Raw genomic sequence first — 14,783 nt, 5'->3', positions numbered from 1 at the left:
TTGGGTCACGGGGCGGGCAGGTGTGGAGTAGGGGTGGGCTCTGAGTTTCTTTACGTGGCCTTTCTGTAAATATTGGTTTAATGAGTAGAGCTGGTTTCTAGGGTGATTAGGGCACAGTATTGAGCTTTAGGCTTAGTATTTTTTGCTTTACATTTTGATGGAGTGCTTTGAGAATTAAAAATGTATATACATGTTTTTAAAACATGTTCATTAAGGTGTGTTTTAACTATACCTCATTTAAGAGTAAATTCACCTAATTTAAGAGTACAGTTTGAGGGCTTCCCTGGTGGCGCAGTGGTTGAGAGTCCGCCTGCCGATGCAGGGGACACGGGTTCGTGCCCCAGTCCGGGAAGATCCCACATGCCGTGGAGCGGCTGGGCCCGTGAGCCATGGCCACTGAACCTGCGCGTCCAGAGCCTGTGCTCCACAACGGGAGAGGCCACAACCGTGAGAGGCCCGCGTACTGCAAAAAAAAAAAAAAAAAAGAGTACAGTTTTGATGAGTTTTGACAAATGGATATATGATCACAATCATGATACAGGGCATTTCCATCACCTCAGAAAGCTCCCTCAAGTGCCTGGTGTTTGCAGCCTGTTCATTCCCTCTATCCAACCCTTGCAACCATCTTCTGATTTGTGTCGCTTTCAGAAAACTTGTATACTTTTCATATAAAACTTATATCCATGTTTAAGCTCACAAACAATACAGGTTAAAAATAAGTCTGGTTTAGATGGTCTGTGGCACCTGAAGGTCTGTTGCCCTCTGCCCACAAACACCACTCACTTATTTCCCCTTTTCTCCTGCTTCTTGCTCTTTTCTTCCTGGTGCCCAGGTAGAGTGATGAAAGGTGAGGAGGCTTCGGAGCATCCGCCAATGACAGTAAAAGTACTGTGGATTTAGAGGCTTTCTTTTGAATGCATTTCTTTTAAGTGCAAAGTAACATTAGAAAGACTTTGCCGCATCTTTTAATAGATCTCCTGCAGGAGGCAGAGCAAGGTTTTGAAGGAAGACAGAACTTTTGGCGTGTGGGTCAGTGCTGGGGACAGACGCCTGGCTGAGTTATGGGGGAAGAAAGGCGGCTGGAGGGGCTGGGTTTCTGGGGGCGTGTGCGAGGTGTCTGGAGCCTGTGGAAGTCCGGCTCACACCTGTGCCCATGGCCTGACCCTTGACAGGCAAGTGAAATCGCCGTAGTTTTTTGGGCAGGGTGAAGGCGTCCTGACGGACGCTAAGGACCAGTGCCCCCTGTTCCCGGTGGAGGAGTGGGGTGGGGGACTCTGCCCGCCAGTTGGGAGTGAGACGGTGGGACCACAATGGAACAGGGAAGCAGCAGTGCCACCCCACCTGCACAACCTCCCAGCAACCCAGCTCCCCATGTCTACATAATGAGCACCAGCGCAAGACAAGACCCTTGTCCTCTTGGCGCTCAGACTTATAGGGGACTTGATAAGATTTTAGATGCTCCGTGCCAGGAATAAATAAAACAACGGGATGGAGAGTGTGTGTGGGGAAACACTGGCCTTCTGCGGTCAGGGCAGGCCTCAGCGAGTGAGGAAGGGAAGGAGAGTTCCAGCTGAGGGAACGGTGACTGCAAAGGTCTGGAGGCAGAAACCAGCTACAAGTATTAGAGAAAAGCTGCCCTGTGAGGCTACAGCAAGGGCATGGTGGGCGTGGGGCCGGGGAGGGAGGCGGGGCTCAGGAGGACCCGAGGCCGGCCCCGCCCCCGGAGCGCGAGCGCACGCCTGCCCCGCCCCTCCGACCTGCGCCGGCCCCGCCCCCCGCAGCCCGGAACCCGTGCTGGCGGCCCGAGGTCGCCGAGAAGAAACCCAGTACAGTCACCGGTCTCCGTCCTCCATGGCCGCCGCGCTGCTCGCCCGGGCCTGCGGCCCAGTCCGCGGAGGTGAGTGCGCTCCGGTTCGGGGCGGGCCGGGCGGGCTTGGGTCCCGGAGGCCGATTCTCGCCTGACGCAGGCGGGCTGGCGGTGCCCCTCCGGCAACGCGCGGCCTTTTCCCCAGTTGGGCTGCTCCTTGCGCCTGCGTGGCCCCGTCACCTGCTCTGACCCCCACTCCCAGCCGAGTTTTCACCGTTGCACCCACATTCCCCTCCCTTCATTGCACCTTCAGCGGAGGTTCAGGGTGCGCCATTCCTCGGGGGCCAGCCCTGGGATTGAACCCAGACTGTGCTTGTGTGACCTTGGGCCCCTGTCAGCCTCAGCTGGCCCTTGTGTAAAGTGACCACAGTATTACTGTTGTTCTCATAGAGTTGTTATAAGGATTAAATCACAGGTGCCTGGCATATTACAGGTGCGCAGTATTAGCACTTGTCGCTGGTTGCATACAGCACCTTTCCCATCTTCTCATTTCTCTCCAGCTGTAGCAGCAGTGACACCTGTAGCCAGGGCTTCCTTTGCCTGGTCAAGACCCACTCACCCTGAATAATAATAAAGGGGACCCTCTTTGAGAGCTGTCTCTGCCAGGCCCCGTGCTACGTGCTACAGTCAGTATCTCATCCTCCCAGCCCAGGAGCTGAGTACTGCTGTCCTCCACATTTAGAGAAACCTGTGAAGTTAGGATCCTCGCCGGAGGTCACAGAGCTGTGCTCTTGCTATTATTGGTGTTATACTGGTGATTGAGTGGGATCATTGTACAAAGTGTTTAGCAAGCATAGTAAACATTCAGTGCTATTCCCAACAGCAGCGCTATCAACATTTTGGGTCTATAATTTTTTGTCATGGTATCTGTCCTGTACAATGTTTAGCCGTATTCCTGGCCTGTACCCACTTCATACCACCCTTCAGTTGAAACAACCAAAAATGTCTCCAGACATTGCCAGATGTCCCTTGGGGGACAAAATAATCCGTGGTGGAGAACCACCTAGTTAGTGGATCACTATTATTATTATTACTATTATGCAAGACCTCTTACATTCCGCTTCCACTGACTACTCTTCTTCTCATTGGCAGCTCTCCGGCCTTGGGACTGGCGTTGCTTACATACCATCTACCAGTCTGTGGAACTGCCCGAGACACACCAGATGCTTCGTCAGACGTGCCGGGACTTTGCTGAGAAGGAGCTCTTTCCCATCGCGGCCCAGGTGGACAAGGAACACCGCTTCCCGGCGGCTCAGGTGAGAGTTTAAGAGTACAGGTACCATCAGCTCCAGGATGATTGGTGACAGTGACAGCCAGAGACACTGAGACTGCAATCAAAGAACCCTAAGTTGGGGGTGGGGGGTGGTCCTGGGACCCAGAATAGTTAACGCTTATAAAATGCTGACCATGTGCTCGGCATTGTCCTAAGTTCCGATGGGTTAGCTCATCTGTTTCTTTTCTTTTCTTTTCTTGTTTTTTTTTTTTTTGGCCGCACCACGCGGCATGCGGGATCTTAGCTCCCCCACCAGGGAGAGAACCCACACCCCCCTGCAGTGGAAGCTCTGATTCTTAACCACTGGACCTCCAGAGAAGTCTGTAGCTTATCTGTTTCTTAAAACTGTCCTATGAGATGAAGGTGCCATTATAACATACCCTTTTGTACAGTTAATGAAACTCAGATTGATGAGAGGATTAAATAATGTGCCCAAGGTCATGGAGCTAATGAGTTACAGAGCTAAAGTTTGAACCGAAGTCTGCCAGCTGCTGAGATCCCAGTCAGTCCCCTCCTTCCCGTGCCATTGTATCACTCCATCTGTAATGACAAGTTTGAGATGTGCCTGCTGTCTCCACCCCCTGGCTTGGCAAGATGTTTAGCACATAGTATACTCAATAGATATTTGTTGAGTACATAACTTGTGAAAGAGCCAATCGGTCTGGCCTCTTCTCCGTGCCTGTCTTCAGTCTGAGGAATTCAGGAGTTGTGATCACCATTAACATGCCTCATAGGCTCTGGGGCTACTTTTCCAGCTTAGTGAACGTTGTGTGTTCACAACGTGTGGGGCACTGTGCCTGGACTGTGGGAACACCCAAGGAGCTCAAAGTGGGGCAGGCAAGTGGCATTCTGAGCACCAGAATTAGTTGGGCAACGTTTAGGTGTTAAGCATTGAAATCATGTTATCTCATTTAGTCCTGGGGACATCCCCAGCTGCACGTCTAATCTCCATTTGGCTTCCTGGAATGTTTGCAAGGATTGTGGGAGATCACATATGTCAAGTTATGGTGCCTGGTACTTGAAAACCAGAAGCTATTAATAGTATTATTGTTTTTATTACAGTTGACAAAATTGAGGCACAGAGAGGTGACGTGATTTTCCAAGGCATACTGTCTATGGACCAGTAGACCTGGTGTGATTGGCTCCAAAACCCTGCTCCATCCACTAGCCACATGCTTGTCCCAGAAGTCCAGCTGGGAAGCCCTGTTGTAATCGGGAATATTATCGTCAAGGGCCTAAACTACCCCTGTATCCTCCATACCACCACACTCTGGTGCTGCCCTCAGAGCAGTTGTCCAAGACATGGCTGTATATTGGGGCTTTTCTGGCCAAATGACAGACCACTTGATTTATTTTTCCTATATTCCCTCAAATTATAATACTTACTATGTTACAGACATAGACTTGCTTTGTGCAATGAAAGCTGGCAGTAGAAATAGGCTTTCTACCAACCAACTCTTCACCAGTCCTCTGGCTTTGTAATCCCTTACTTGCTTTATTGGGTGGGGAAGTTTGCACATTAATCCTCCCACTAAATAGTGGCAGAAATGGATGTGGAAGGCAGAGATCAAAAGCATCAGCCTCCTTCCTTCTGGCACATTCTGGCCCTCGGAGGCTGCTCAGTCCAGACTTGGTGAATGCATGACCTAGCTCAGAGTAGTGATACCATTTATTTGGTTTTATCTTGGACAGTGTTTTCATATCTGTAATCTGGTTAGGTTATCAGGAGTCCTGCTATTATTTCCTTTGTCTAGAGGATGTAGGAGCAGTTGTAGGAATTGCCTGAGGTCGTAGAGCTCTGGGGAGAAATAGATCTTCTGATCTTGCCCCTGCCCCACACAAACTGGACTCACTTGTTCTGGTGGCTCATGGGATGTAGAGGTCGCTCAATGCTTCCCTTCGCTAAGAATTGAAGCCGGTTGGCGTTTTGCTTTTATCATTCTCTGTTACTGTGGGTAGTGCTCAGCTCCCCCCATTACAGAAGGGAATCCAGGGCTTAAACAGGCAGAAGGACCAAAGCAGTAGATGCAGGGATAATAGGGCAGGTTGCAAAATTAAAAATAATACCACTAGTGCTTTATTTTTTTATTTTTATTTTTTTAAAACATCTTTATTAGAGTATAATTGCTTTACACTGGTGTGTTAGTTTCTGCTGTATAACAAAGTGAATCAGTTATACATATACATATATCCCCATATCTCCTCCCTCTTGCATCTCCCTCCCTCCCACCCTCCCTATCCCACCCCTCTAGGTGGTCACAAAGCACGGAGCTGATCTCCCTGTGCTGTGTGTCCACTAGTGTTTTAAAATGACAATAGTAATAATAACAGGAGTAACTATCATTTGGGGGTTACTGTATTCCTGGTACTTATCCATTAAATCTTCAACAAGACACTCTGGGGCAGTTACTTCATTGATCTCCAGTCTTCAGATGAGGAAACTGAAGCCAGGGGTTACATTTCTTGGTCACCAGTCACACAGCTGGGATTGGAGGAGCCAGATGTAGACTCTGAGCTTCCCCCACCAGCCTACCAGGAGATGCTTAGTTAGTGATTTCTTTCTTTCTTCTTTTTTAAAATTTATTTATTTACCTTGGCTGCACAGGGTTTTAGTTGCATCATTCGGGATCTTTTAGTTGCGGCATGCATGCGGATCTAGTTCCCCGACCAGAGATCGACCCGGGCCCCCTGCATTGGGAGTGCAGAGTCTTACCCACTGGACCACCAGGGAAGTCCCTAGTTAGTGATTTGTAATATTTTTTTCCTGAAGAATTTTTTTCCCCCAAGAAAAGTGGGTTTACTGGGGAAGAGTCAAGGGGAGAAGAATTGAGAGGTGGGCAGGCCACGAAGAAGGTGGAAGGCTAGTGCCAGTTTCTGCTCACTTGGCTTGTTTTGTAATCTAAGCAGAACTTTACTCTTTCTGTGTCCAAACCTAACCCCTGCCCCCGAGGAAAAAAAAAAAAGTTATGAGATTATAATGCTATTATGTTATAAAGGGAAATAGGAAACAGAATGGTGTTTCCAAACCAGCTTTGGACTCTGGAACCTGGAAATGTATATGTGCATTTTTTTTTTTTTTTTCTGGCTGCATTGAGCATCTTGTGGGATCTTAGTTCCCTGATCAGGGATGGAATCCAGGCCCCTGCAGTGGAAGCGTGGAGTCCTAACCACTGGGCTGCCAGGGAAGTCCCTATATGTGCATATTTATATGTATGAAACTGAACCCATTTTCTTTTCCTTCACTCAGTAAATGTTTATTGAGTAACTTTTTAAAAAATTAATTTATTTTATTTAATTTATTTTTGGCTGCGTTGGGTTTTCCTTGCTGCGTGCGTTTTCCTTGCTGCGTGCGGGCCTTTCTCTGGTTTTGGTGAGCGGGGGCCACTCTTCGTTTGCTGTGCTCAGGCTTCTCATTGCGGTGGCTTCTCGTGGAGCACGGGCTCTAGGCGTGTGGGCTTCAGTAGTTGTGGCACGCGGGCTTCAGTAGTTGTGGCACGTGGGCTCAGTAGTTGTGGCTCATGGGCTCTAGAGCACAAGCTCAGTAGTTTTGGTGCACGGGTTTCACTAGTTGTGGCACGCGGGCTCAGTAGTTGTGGCTCACGAGCTCTAGAGCACAGGCTCAGTAGTTGTGGCGCACGGGCTTAGTTGCTCCATGGCATGTGGGATCTTCCCGGACCAGGGCTTGAACCTGTGTCCCCTGCATTGGTAGGCAGATTCTTAACCACTGTGCCGCCAGGGAAGTCCCTTATTGCGTAACTTTAATATATCAGGTGCAAAACCTGCTTTTCGTCCTCTTGCCCTATCTTAGATGATAGTTAACCGCATAGAAACCTCCCAAATCATAGTCCATTTTTCCTCTTCCTCATGTGCACAGACTTCTGTGAATTCCACCCCCGAAGTGTCCCCTGAATGGCACTGCCTCTCACCTCTCCTGGCAAGAATTCGTCTCTCTGTGTTTCAGGAGCGTTTGTTCATAATCCCTAATTCTCTGGATGTGCTTGTCACGTGATGGTGTGTATCCTATGTTGCCGTTATTTCCCACAGTTGCCTCCCTGATGGCCGGGATTGGTCTTGTTTACGCCCCTACCTCCTCGTCCTCCATAAGTGCTTGGCATTCAGCAGGTGTTTGCTGAACTTTATGGACTTGAATTTTATGGTTAAATCATCCTGAGTGTCCTTATCGTCCCAGCACTTAGCACACACTGACCCAGCGTGGGAACTGGGTCAGTGTGTGGAGGTGGCTCCCACGGCCCTTTCCCCTTGAATAAAGTAACAAATTTTCAACAAGTTAGGGAATTTGATTCTCTAAAAGGAGTCTGGGACTTCCCTGGTGGGAAGTTCTGGAATCCCTGGGACTTTGTCGCAGGACAAATTTGATTTTTTTAAATATGTGAGTTTTAGAAGTGACTTAAAAGCACTATTTTTATATGAAGTGTCCTCGAAACGCGTCCCAAATATGAAGGCAGCAGGTGCTGAAGGCTCACTCTGCTAGGAAAGGGGTCCTTCTCTTTCTCACATTTTCTCTTGGGAGTTTGGAGACCACCAGGCTTGGCCCAGTCAGGGATGCAGGTCCAGACTCCCGGTTCACAGACACAAGGGATCAAGAGTAACCACTGTGGGTAGCAGCTCTGAGGGGTTCCCACTGAGGTCACTCTGAAGGTCAGGCTGCTAGGGGAAAATATTAGGGAGCCTGTTAGCCAGTTACCATCAACATGCTTATCAGGAGTGATTTATACAACTGAACATACGGTCTTTTTGTGAGTGTGTGCTGCTGCTTTTTATTTTGTTTCTGATTTCTTTTTTTTAAATGTAAGTTTATTTATTTATTCATTTTTGGCTGCATTGGGTCTTTGTTGCTGCACGCGGGCTTTCTCTAGTTGCGGCGAGTGGGGCCTGCTCTTCATTGCAGTGCGCGGCTTCTCATTGCGGTGGCTTCTCTTGTTGCGGAGCACGGGCTCTAGGCACGTGGGCTCAGTAGTTGTGGCTCACGGGCTCTCGAGCGCAGGCTCAGTAGTTTGGCGCACGGGCTTAGTTGCTCCCCCGGCATGTGGGATCTTCTTCCTGGACCAAGGCTCGAACCTGTGTCCCCTGTGCTGGCAGGTGGATTCTTAACCACTGTGCCACCAGGGAAGTCCCTCATTTCTTCTTCTTTTTGATTGTACTGTCTCCTCTCCACTGCCATTGTCTCCAATTTTTTTTTTTTTTTTTGTGACCACACCGTGCGGCATGTGGGATTTTAGTTCCCCAACCAGGAATCCAGCCTGTGGCCCCTGCAGTGGAAGCATGGAGTCTTAACCACTGGACCGCCAGGGAAGTCCGTGTCTCCAATTTTTTTCTAGAATGTTCCTGCAGCTGGCCATGGCATATTGCCAGAAATCTCGAGATCCACTTCAGAATGAGAAAGGTTGGGGGAGATAGCATGCTAGTGAAGTCGCTTGGGTGCAGTCATTGTGAACTCCTACAGCTTTTTATTCAGACAGAGAGAACTGTCAGGAGAGCCAGAGGGCAGCGGTGTGGTGCAGAGAGACGAGTGCCCGGAGTTCTGGCTTCCCCATCCACGTGGCCCAGGGGTGGCACCATCTGCACGTGAGCCCCCTTCCGTAACAGGAAAATGGGGTAATCCTGGTCCTGCCTACGCTCCGTCTGGGAATTTTGGTTCCCATTCTGTTTCTTGGGGTGAAATGGCATCATGGTGTGATCGGCTGATCTGTCGTTTATCCCAGGGTTGTGTCCTGGAGATAGCGGCTGAAGAGGGGGTGGGGTCTTAGTGTCCAGGGAAGCTGGGTGGCGCGTGTAGGGTGAGACAATTGGGTTTTTTTTTAGCTCAGTCTCTTTTGCTGTTTGGCCGGAGAAAGCACTTCAGCGGGATTCCTGTCCAGGCCTGAGCATGAATCTTGGGGACCCTGCGTATTTCTGGCACCTGGTAGAGTGTGACCCTGGCTCCTGACCCAGCACAGGCAGTCCCCGTAAAACACTATTCCACCCTGGAATAGGTTTGTTGCAGGCCTTAAGTGTGGGTTCAGAAGGGGCTCTGGGACTTCCCTGGCGGTCCGGTGGTTAAGACTCTGTGCTTCCAGTGCAGGGGCATGGTCGGGACGAAGATCCCACATTCTGTGCAGTGCAGCCAAAAACCAAAAAAAAATTTTTTTTAAAAAGGGGGGGCTCTGTTCTGAGGCCACGCTCGTGCTGGCACAGGGCTTTGTGAGTCGCCGGGTCCTGTTCAGAGACACCCCTGCCTAAACCACTGTCTACTTTCCACTCCCACCCCCTCCTTGATTCCCACCAGCTGCAATGATGCAGCTTTTCTGAGCAGCATCACCCCTGCTGGCCCCAGGTGTGTGGTGACCACAGAATTTTTTTTAAGCGATTCTCAAAATGACACATCCCTGGGAGCTCTTGAGTCCCATTTATCACTGTGTACTAGCTTCCCGTTGCTGTTGTAACAAATTACCACAGACTCAGTGGCTTAGAATAGTACACATTTAGTATCTGACAGTTCCTGGAGGGCAGAAATCCAAAGTGGGTCTCTCTGGGCTTAAAATCAAGGTGTGGTCAGGCCTGCGTCCCATCCGGTGGCGCTAGGGGAGAAGCACTTCCTTGCCTTTCCCAGCTTCGAGTGGCCGCCTGCATTCCTTGGCTTATGACCCCCGACCCCTCCAGCCAGCATCCCAGTCGCTCCAGCCTCTGCTTTCATTGTCCCATCTCCTTCTCTGCCCCTCCTGTCTCCGTCTTTCCCTTACAAGGACCTGCGATGATATTAGCCCCCCTGGATCATCCAGGGCAGCCTCCCACCTCACGATCCTTCGCTTAATCTCACCCGCAGAGTCCCTTTTGTCACGTGAGGAAACATATTCACAGGTCCCGGGGATTAGGATGTGCTTGTCTTTGGGGAGGCTGTCGTTCCGCCTCCCACGCACTGGCGGTCTCCTCCCCTGTGTTAACACGGGAGACCCTGGGAATGGTCAGGCTCACCCCAAGCTTAGAGTCTTACAAGAGTTTCCCATGGGAACAACTCAAGGCAGAATCAAACAAGCAGTTTTATAGAGGGACACAAATCATTATGGAAGTTCAGCAGATTCACCAGTGCCCCTCCTCCCAGACATCACTGTCAAGACAAGAACTTATCAGTCACAATGATAATAAATGCTGTTCACTTGCTCATCATTGCTAATTCTTAGAGAACTACCCATCAAAACTACAATGAGGTACCACCTCACACCGGTCAGAATGGCCATCATTAAGAAGTCTACGAATAATAAATGCTGGAGAGCGTATGGAGAAAAGGGAGCCCTCCCTACACTGTTGGTGGGAATGTAAATTGGTGAAGTCACTATGGAGAACAGTATGGAGGTTCCTTAAAAAACTAAAAATAAAGCTACCATATGATCCAGCAATCCCACTCCTGGGCATGTACCCAGACAAAACTATAATTTGAAAATACACATGTACCTCTTTGTTCGTAGCAGCACTATTTACAATAGCCAAGACATGGAAACAGCCTAAATGTCCATCGACCGATGAATAGATAAAGAAGATGTGGTACATATATATAGTGGAATACTACTCAGCCATTAAAAAGAATGAAATAATGCCGTTTGCAGCAACAGGGATGGACCTAGAGATTATCATACTAAGCGAAGTAAGGTCAGAGAAAGACAGATACCATGTGATATCACTTATATGTGGAATCTAAAATACAACACACATGAAGCTATCTACAAAACAGAAATAGACTCACAGATGTAGAGAACAGACTTGTGGTTGCCAAGGGGAGGGAAGGATTGGGAGTTTGGAATTAGTAGATCCAAACTATTATATATAGGATGGATAAACAATAAGTTCCTATTGTATAGCACAGGGAACTATATTCAATATCCTGTGATAAACCATAATGGAAAAGAATATGAAAAAGACTACATAGATGTGTAACGGAGTCACTTTGCTGTATAGCAGAAATTAACACAACATTGTAAATCAGCTATACTTCAATAAAATTTTTTCAGCAGTGCCATTCACCGATCACTCACCTCGTGCCAGGTACTGGGCTCAGCATTTTATATACATATAGTCTCAGTTAGTCCTTAAAACAGTCCTATGAAGTAAGTACTATTTGGGGAAGGGGGGAATCCAACTTTTATAATCACAGAAGTAATACTCATTATAGACAAATGGGAAAATATGGCAGACATTCTTACTGATTTGCTTCTCTGAAGTCAGCATGGTCTAAGAACACGGTTACAGGAATCAAATGATATAAAATGATTTTATTTTTATGAATTTATTTATTTATATTTTATTTTTGGCTGCGTTGTGTCCTCTTTGCTGCACGCAGGCTTTTTCTAGTTGCGGTGAGCGAGGGCTACTCTTCGTTGCGGTGCGCGGGCTTCTCATTGTGGTGGCTTCTCTTGTTGTGGAGCACAGGCTCTAGGCGTGTGGGCTTCAGTAGTTGCGGTGTGTGGGCTCAGTAGTTGTGGCTCGCGGGATCCAGAGCACAGGCTCAGTAGTTGTGGTGCACGGGCTTAGTTGCTCCGTGGCATGTGGGATCTTCCTGGACCAGGGATTGAACCTGTGTCCCCTGCATTGGCAGGTGGATTCTTTTTTTTTTTTCTTTTTTATAAATTTATTTATTTATTTTTGGCTGTGTTGGGTCTTCATTGCTGTGCATGGGCTTTCTCTGATTGCGGCGAGTGGGGGCTACTCTTTGTTGTGGTTTGCAGGCTTCTCATTGCGGTGGCTTCTCTTGTTGTGGAGCACAGGCTCTAGGCACGCGGACTTCAGTAGTTGCAGCACGTGGGCTCAGTAGTTGTGGCTCATGGGCTCTAGAGAGCAGGCTCTCTAGTTGTGGCACACTGGGCTTAGTTGCTTCACAGCATGTGGGATCTTCCCAGACCAGGACTTGAACCCATGTCCCCTGCATTGGCAGGCATATTCTTAACCGCTGTGCCACCAGGGAAGTCCTAAAATGATTTTCTGATGAAAAGTAATGGTCCTTCTTCTACCCCAACCTTCTCCGTAGAGGCCATTGGTTTTAGTTGTTTCTTCTCAAAGCTACACAGGTTCTGTTGTGGTCCCTGTTTCCCAGGTGGGGAGCAGGCTGACAGAGGGTAAGGAATCTGTCCTGGGAACCTGCTGAAGGGTCTGAGCTGGTTGAGGTCCTGGAGTCAGTGCTGGGTTTCAGTCCCAGCCCCACCACTTACAAGCTCCGCCCCAAACTGGTTGCTTCACCTCCCTGAGCTCCGGTTTCCTCACCTGTGACATGAGGTTGACTCAGCATTGTCCTCACAGAGCTTCGGTGAGACTTAAATTGAAGAGTACACATAAAGCATTTTTCAGCATTGGGCATTGATAATTAATGATGACCAGCACTGGTATTCCAAGTCAAAAATTCCAAGCTTCTTCCCCTTTATTCATTCTTTCACTGGCATTGGAATATAGCAGTGGACAAAACCACACTCTGTCTGCCCTCATGGTCACGGAGAAAGACCTTAATCAGAACAAGCACATGAATAGGTGTGAAATTACAGCTGCATAAGCAGCACTAAAGAGAGGCACAGATGCTGCAGGAGCGTGTGATTAAAGGATTTGGCTCAGTGAGGTCAGAGATGGCCATGCAGCAGAAGTGATGCTTGAGCTGAGCCTCAAGGATGGGAGGATATAATAACTAGCTGATAAAGGGCATCACTGACAGGAAACAGCATGTGCAAAGGCCCTGTGCTGGGGAGGGGAAGTGTGGTACATGTAAGGGACTGAAAGAAGGTCTGTGTGGCACTGTGCTTCCCTGCTCTGCTCCCTACCTCAGAGGCCCCCAAAGCCTTCTTGTGCCTTCTGCCTGCTCACTGGTTGTGTCTGTAGACACAGGGTACAGTTGGGGTGGAATTTGGGGACAGGACGGCTTGAATGAATGGTGCTGTCTTGCAGACTCAGCCTCGGGGGTTCCGGGGTAGGTGGATGTGGCCATGTGACCTGAGTTTCTGCAGGCACTGGCTCAGGGGCAGGAGGGTTGGGGGTGGAGAGGGTGGGCACCGTCCCCCGGCAGCTGCCCTTGCCATGACATCCTTCCCTGGGGCCAGGTGAAGAAGATGGGTGAGCTGGGGCTCATGGCCGTGGATGTGCCCGAGGAGTTTGGCGGTGCCGGCCTCGATTACCTGGCCTACGCCATCGCCATGGAGGAGATCAGCCGGGGCTGCGCCTCCACTGGAGTCATCATGAGCGTCAACAACGTGAGTCTCGCGCCTGGGCCCGGGATACACTGGTGGAGGGGAAGCTCCTGTGGGTGGGCAGGCCCTCTGCCACACAGCCCCACATCCAGGGCACAGCCCGGCCTTGGCTCCCTGCCCCTGACCGCCTCTGGACCTGGTCCCTTGCATGGGCCTCTGGAGAGAGGAGGCCTGGGGATGGGTACGCGGGCGGGCAGGTGTTCTGGGCTGGAAGGCCTCCGACCGCTCTGCACTGCCCCCCAGTCTCTCTACTTGGGGCCTATCCTGAAGTTCGGCTCCAAAGAGCAGAAGAGGCAGTGGGTCACCCCTTTCACCAGCGGCGACAAAATTGGCTGCTTTGCCCTCAGTGAACCAGGTATCACCGTGGGACAGTGGTCTGCCCCTGTCCTCTCCCCTCAGAATCGGGTGACAGACTCAGGCTGGGGCCAGTGCTGAGCTGGGCCAGCTGCTCGTTGCCTCCCAGGGCAGGAGGGCAGGAGGGCAGGAGGGCAGGAGTGAGGGCCTGGGGTGGAGCTCTGGCTGCTGGGATGGCCACAGGGCCCGGGCTCGCCTCGGCTGAGCTGGGAGGGAGGGACTTGGGCCCTGGGGTCCCTTTGGCTTGAAGACACCCAGCTGTCACATCCCCCCCATCCCCCCACCCCGAGAGCTGTGGGAGCCGGTGCGGTCCTCGAGCCTTCTCTCAGGAGCCAGACCCTGATCCCTTGGACCCGGGTCTGGCTCACCAGCCAGGGGTGAGGCTGGGTTCTGGGTGAGTTGGTGGCGGTGCCCTCGGAGGGTGGAGGCGGCGGTGGACTCTGAGTCTGCGTGTGGGGCAGGGAACGGCAGCGACGCGGGGGCCGCCGCCACCACTGCCTGGGCAGACGGTGACTCGTGGGTCCTGAGTGGCACCAAAGCCTGGATCACCAACTCCTGGGAGGCCTCGGCCGCCGTGGTCTTCGCCAGCACGGACAGATCCTTGCAGAACAAGGTGGGGACCCCGAAGGGAGGGTCAGTGAGACGTTCAGAGTTTCTAGATCCAAACCTCCTTGGTCCAGTGGAGCTGTTCTTGCTCTGGGGCACTTGCCGCTGTCCCTGTCCCTCTCCCTCCCCGGGCGGCGCCTTCCCCAGAGGAGCCAGCAGAGGGCGTCACCGCGAGGTTCTGAGGGAGGTGGAGGGAAGGGACAGGAGCTGGTGGCTGTGGTGGTTTGTGTGAGGGCCGTGGCCTCGAGCAGGTGAAAAAGTCACTGGGCGTGTCTGGCCTCCAGGGCATCAGTGCCTTCTTGGTTCCCATGCCAACGCCTGGGCTCACGCTAGGGAAGAAGGAAGACAAGCTGGGCATCCGGGCCTCATCCACTGCCAACCTCATCTTCGAGGACTGTCGCATCCCCAAGGACAACCTGCTGGGGGAACCGGGGATGGGCTTCAAGATTGCCATGGTGAGCCCAGC

At 50.7% G+C, this 14,783-nt stretch overlaps 1 protein-coding gene across 11 annotated transcripts in view; it reads left to right on the top strand.

Moving 5' to 3' along the window:
• The first annotated feature begins 1,736 nt into the window (after positions 1-1,736).
• Positions 1,737-14,783, top strand: part of ACADS (acyl-CoA dehydrogenase short chain) — a 49,073-nt gene continuing 36,026 nt past the window's right edge. For 8 of the 11 annotated variants that reach the window (XR_010837027.1, XR_010837025.1, XR_010837026.1 and 5 more), the window contains exons 1-6: positions 1,766-1,897; positions 2,960-3,123; positions 13,211-13,360; positions 13,601-13,712; positions 14,173-14,324; positions 14,602-14,772. Coding sequence is in view for 5 of the 11 variants with exons in the window: in XM_067015769.1 (XP_066871870.1) it covers positions 1,852-1,897; positions 2,960-3,123; positions 13,211-13,360; positions 13,601-13,712; positions 14,173-14,324; positions 14,602-14,772 (795 nt within the window). In the remaining 6 variants the exon portion in view is untranslated. Of the gene's footprint in view, positions 1,898-2,959; positions 3,124-13,210; positions 13,361-13,600; positions 13,713-14,172; positions 14,325-14,601; positions 14,773-14,783 lie in introns of all 11 variants that reach the window. The other 3 variants (XM_059040569.2, XR_010837023.1, XM_059040570.2) reach the window with 3 other exon arrangements.

This window comes from Kogia breviceps, chromosome 15, assembly GCF_026419965.1.
Source record: "Kogia breviceps isolate mKogBre1 chromosome 15, mKogBre1 haplotype 1, whole genome shotgun sequence".
Taxonomy (NCBI): Eukaryota; Metazoa; Chordata; class Mammalia; order Artiodactyla; family Physeteridae; genus Kogia; species Kogia breviceps.
Note: the sequence above shows the minus strand (reverse complement) of the source record. Positions and strands in the feature narration are given on the sequence as shown.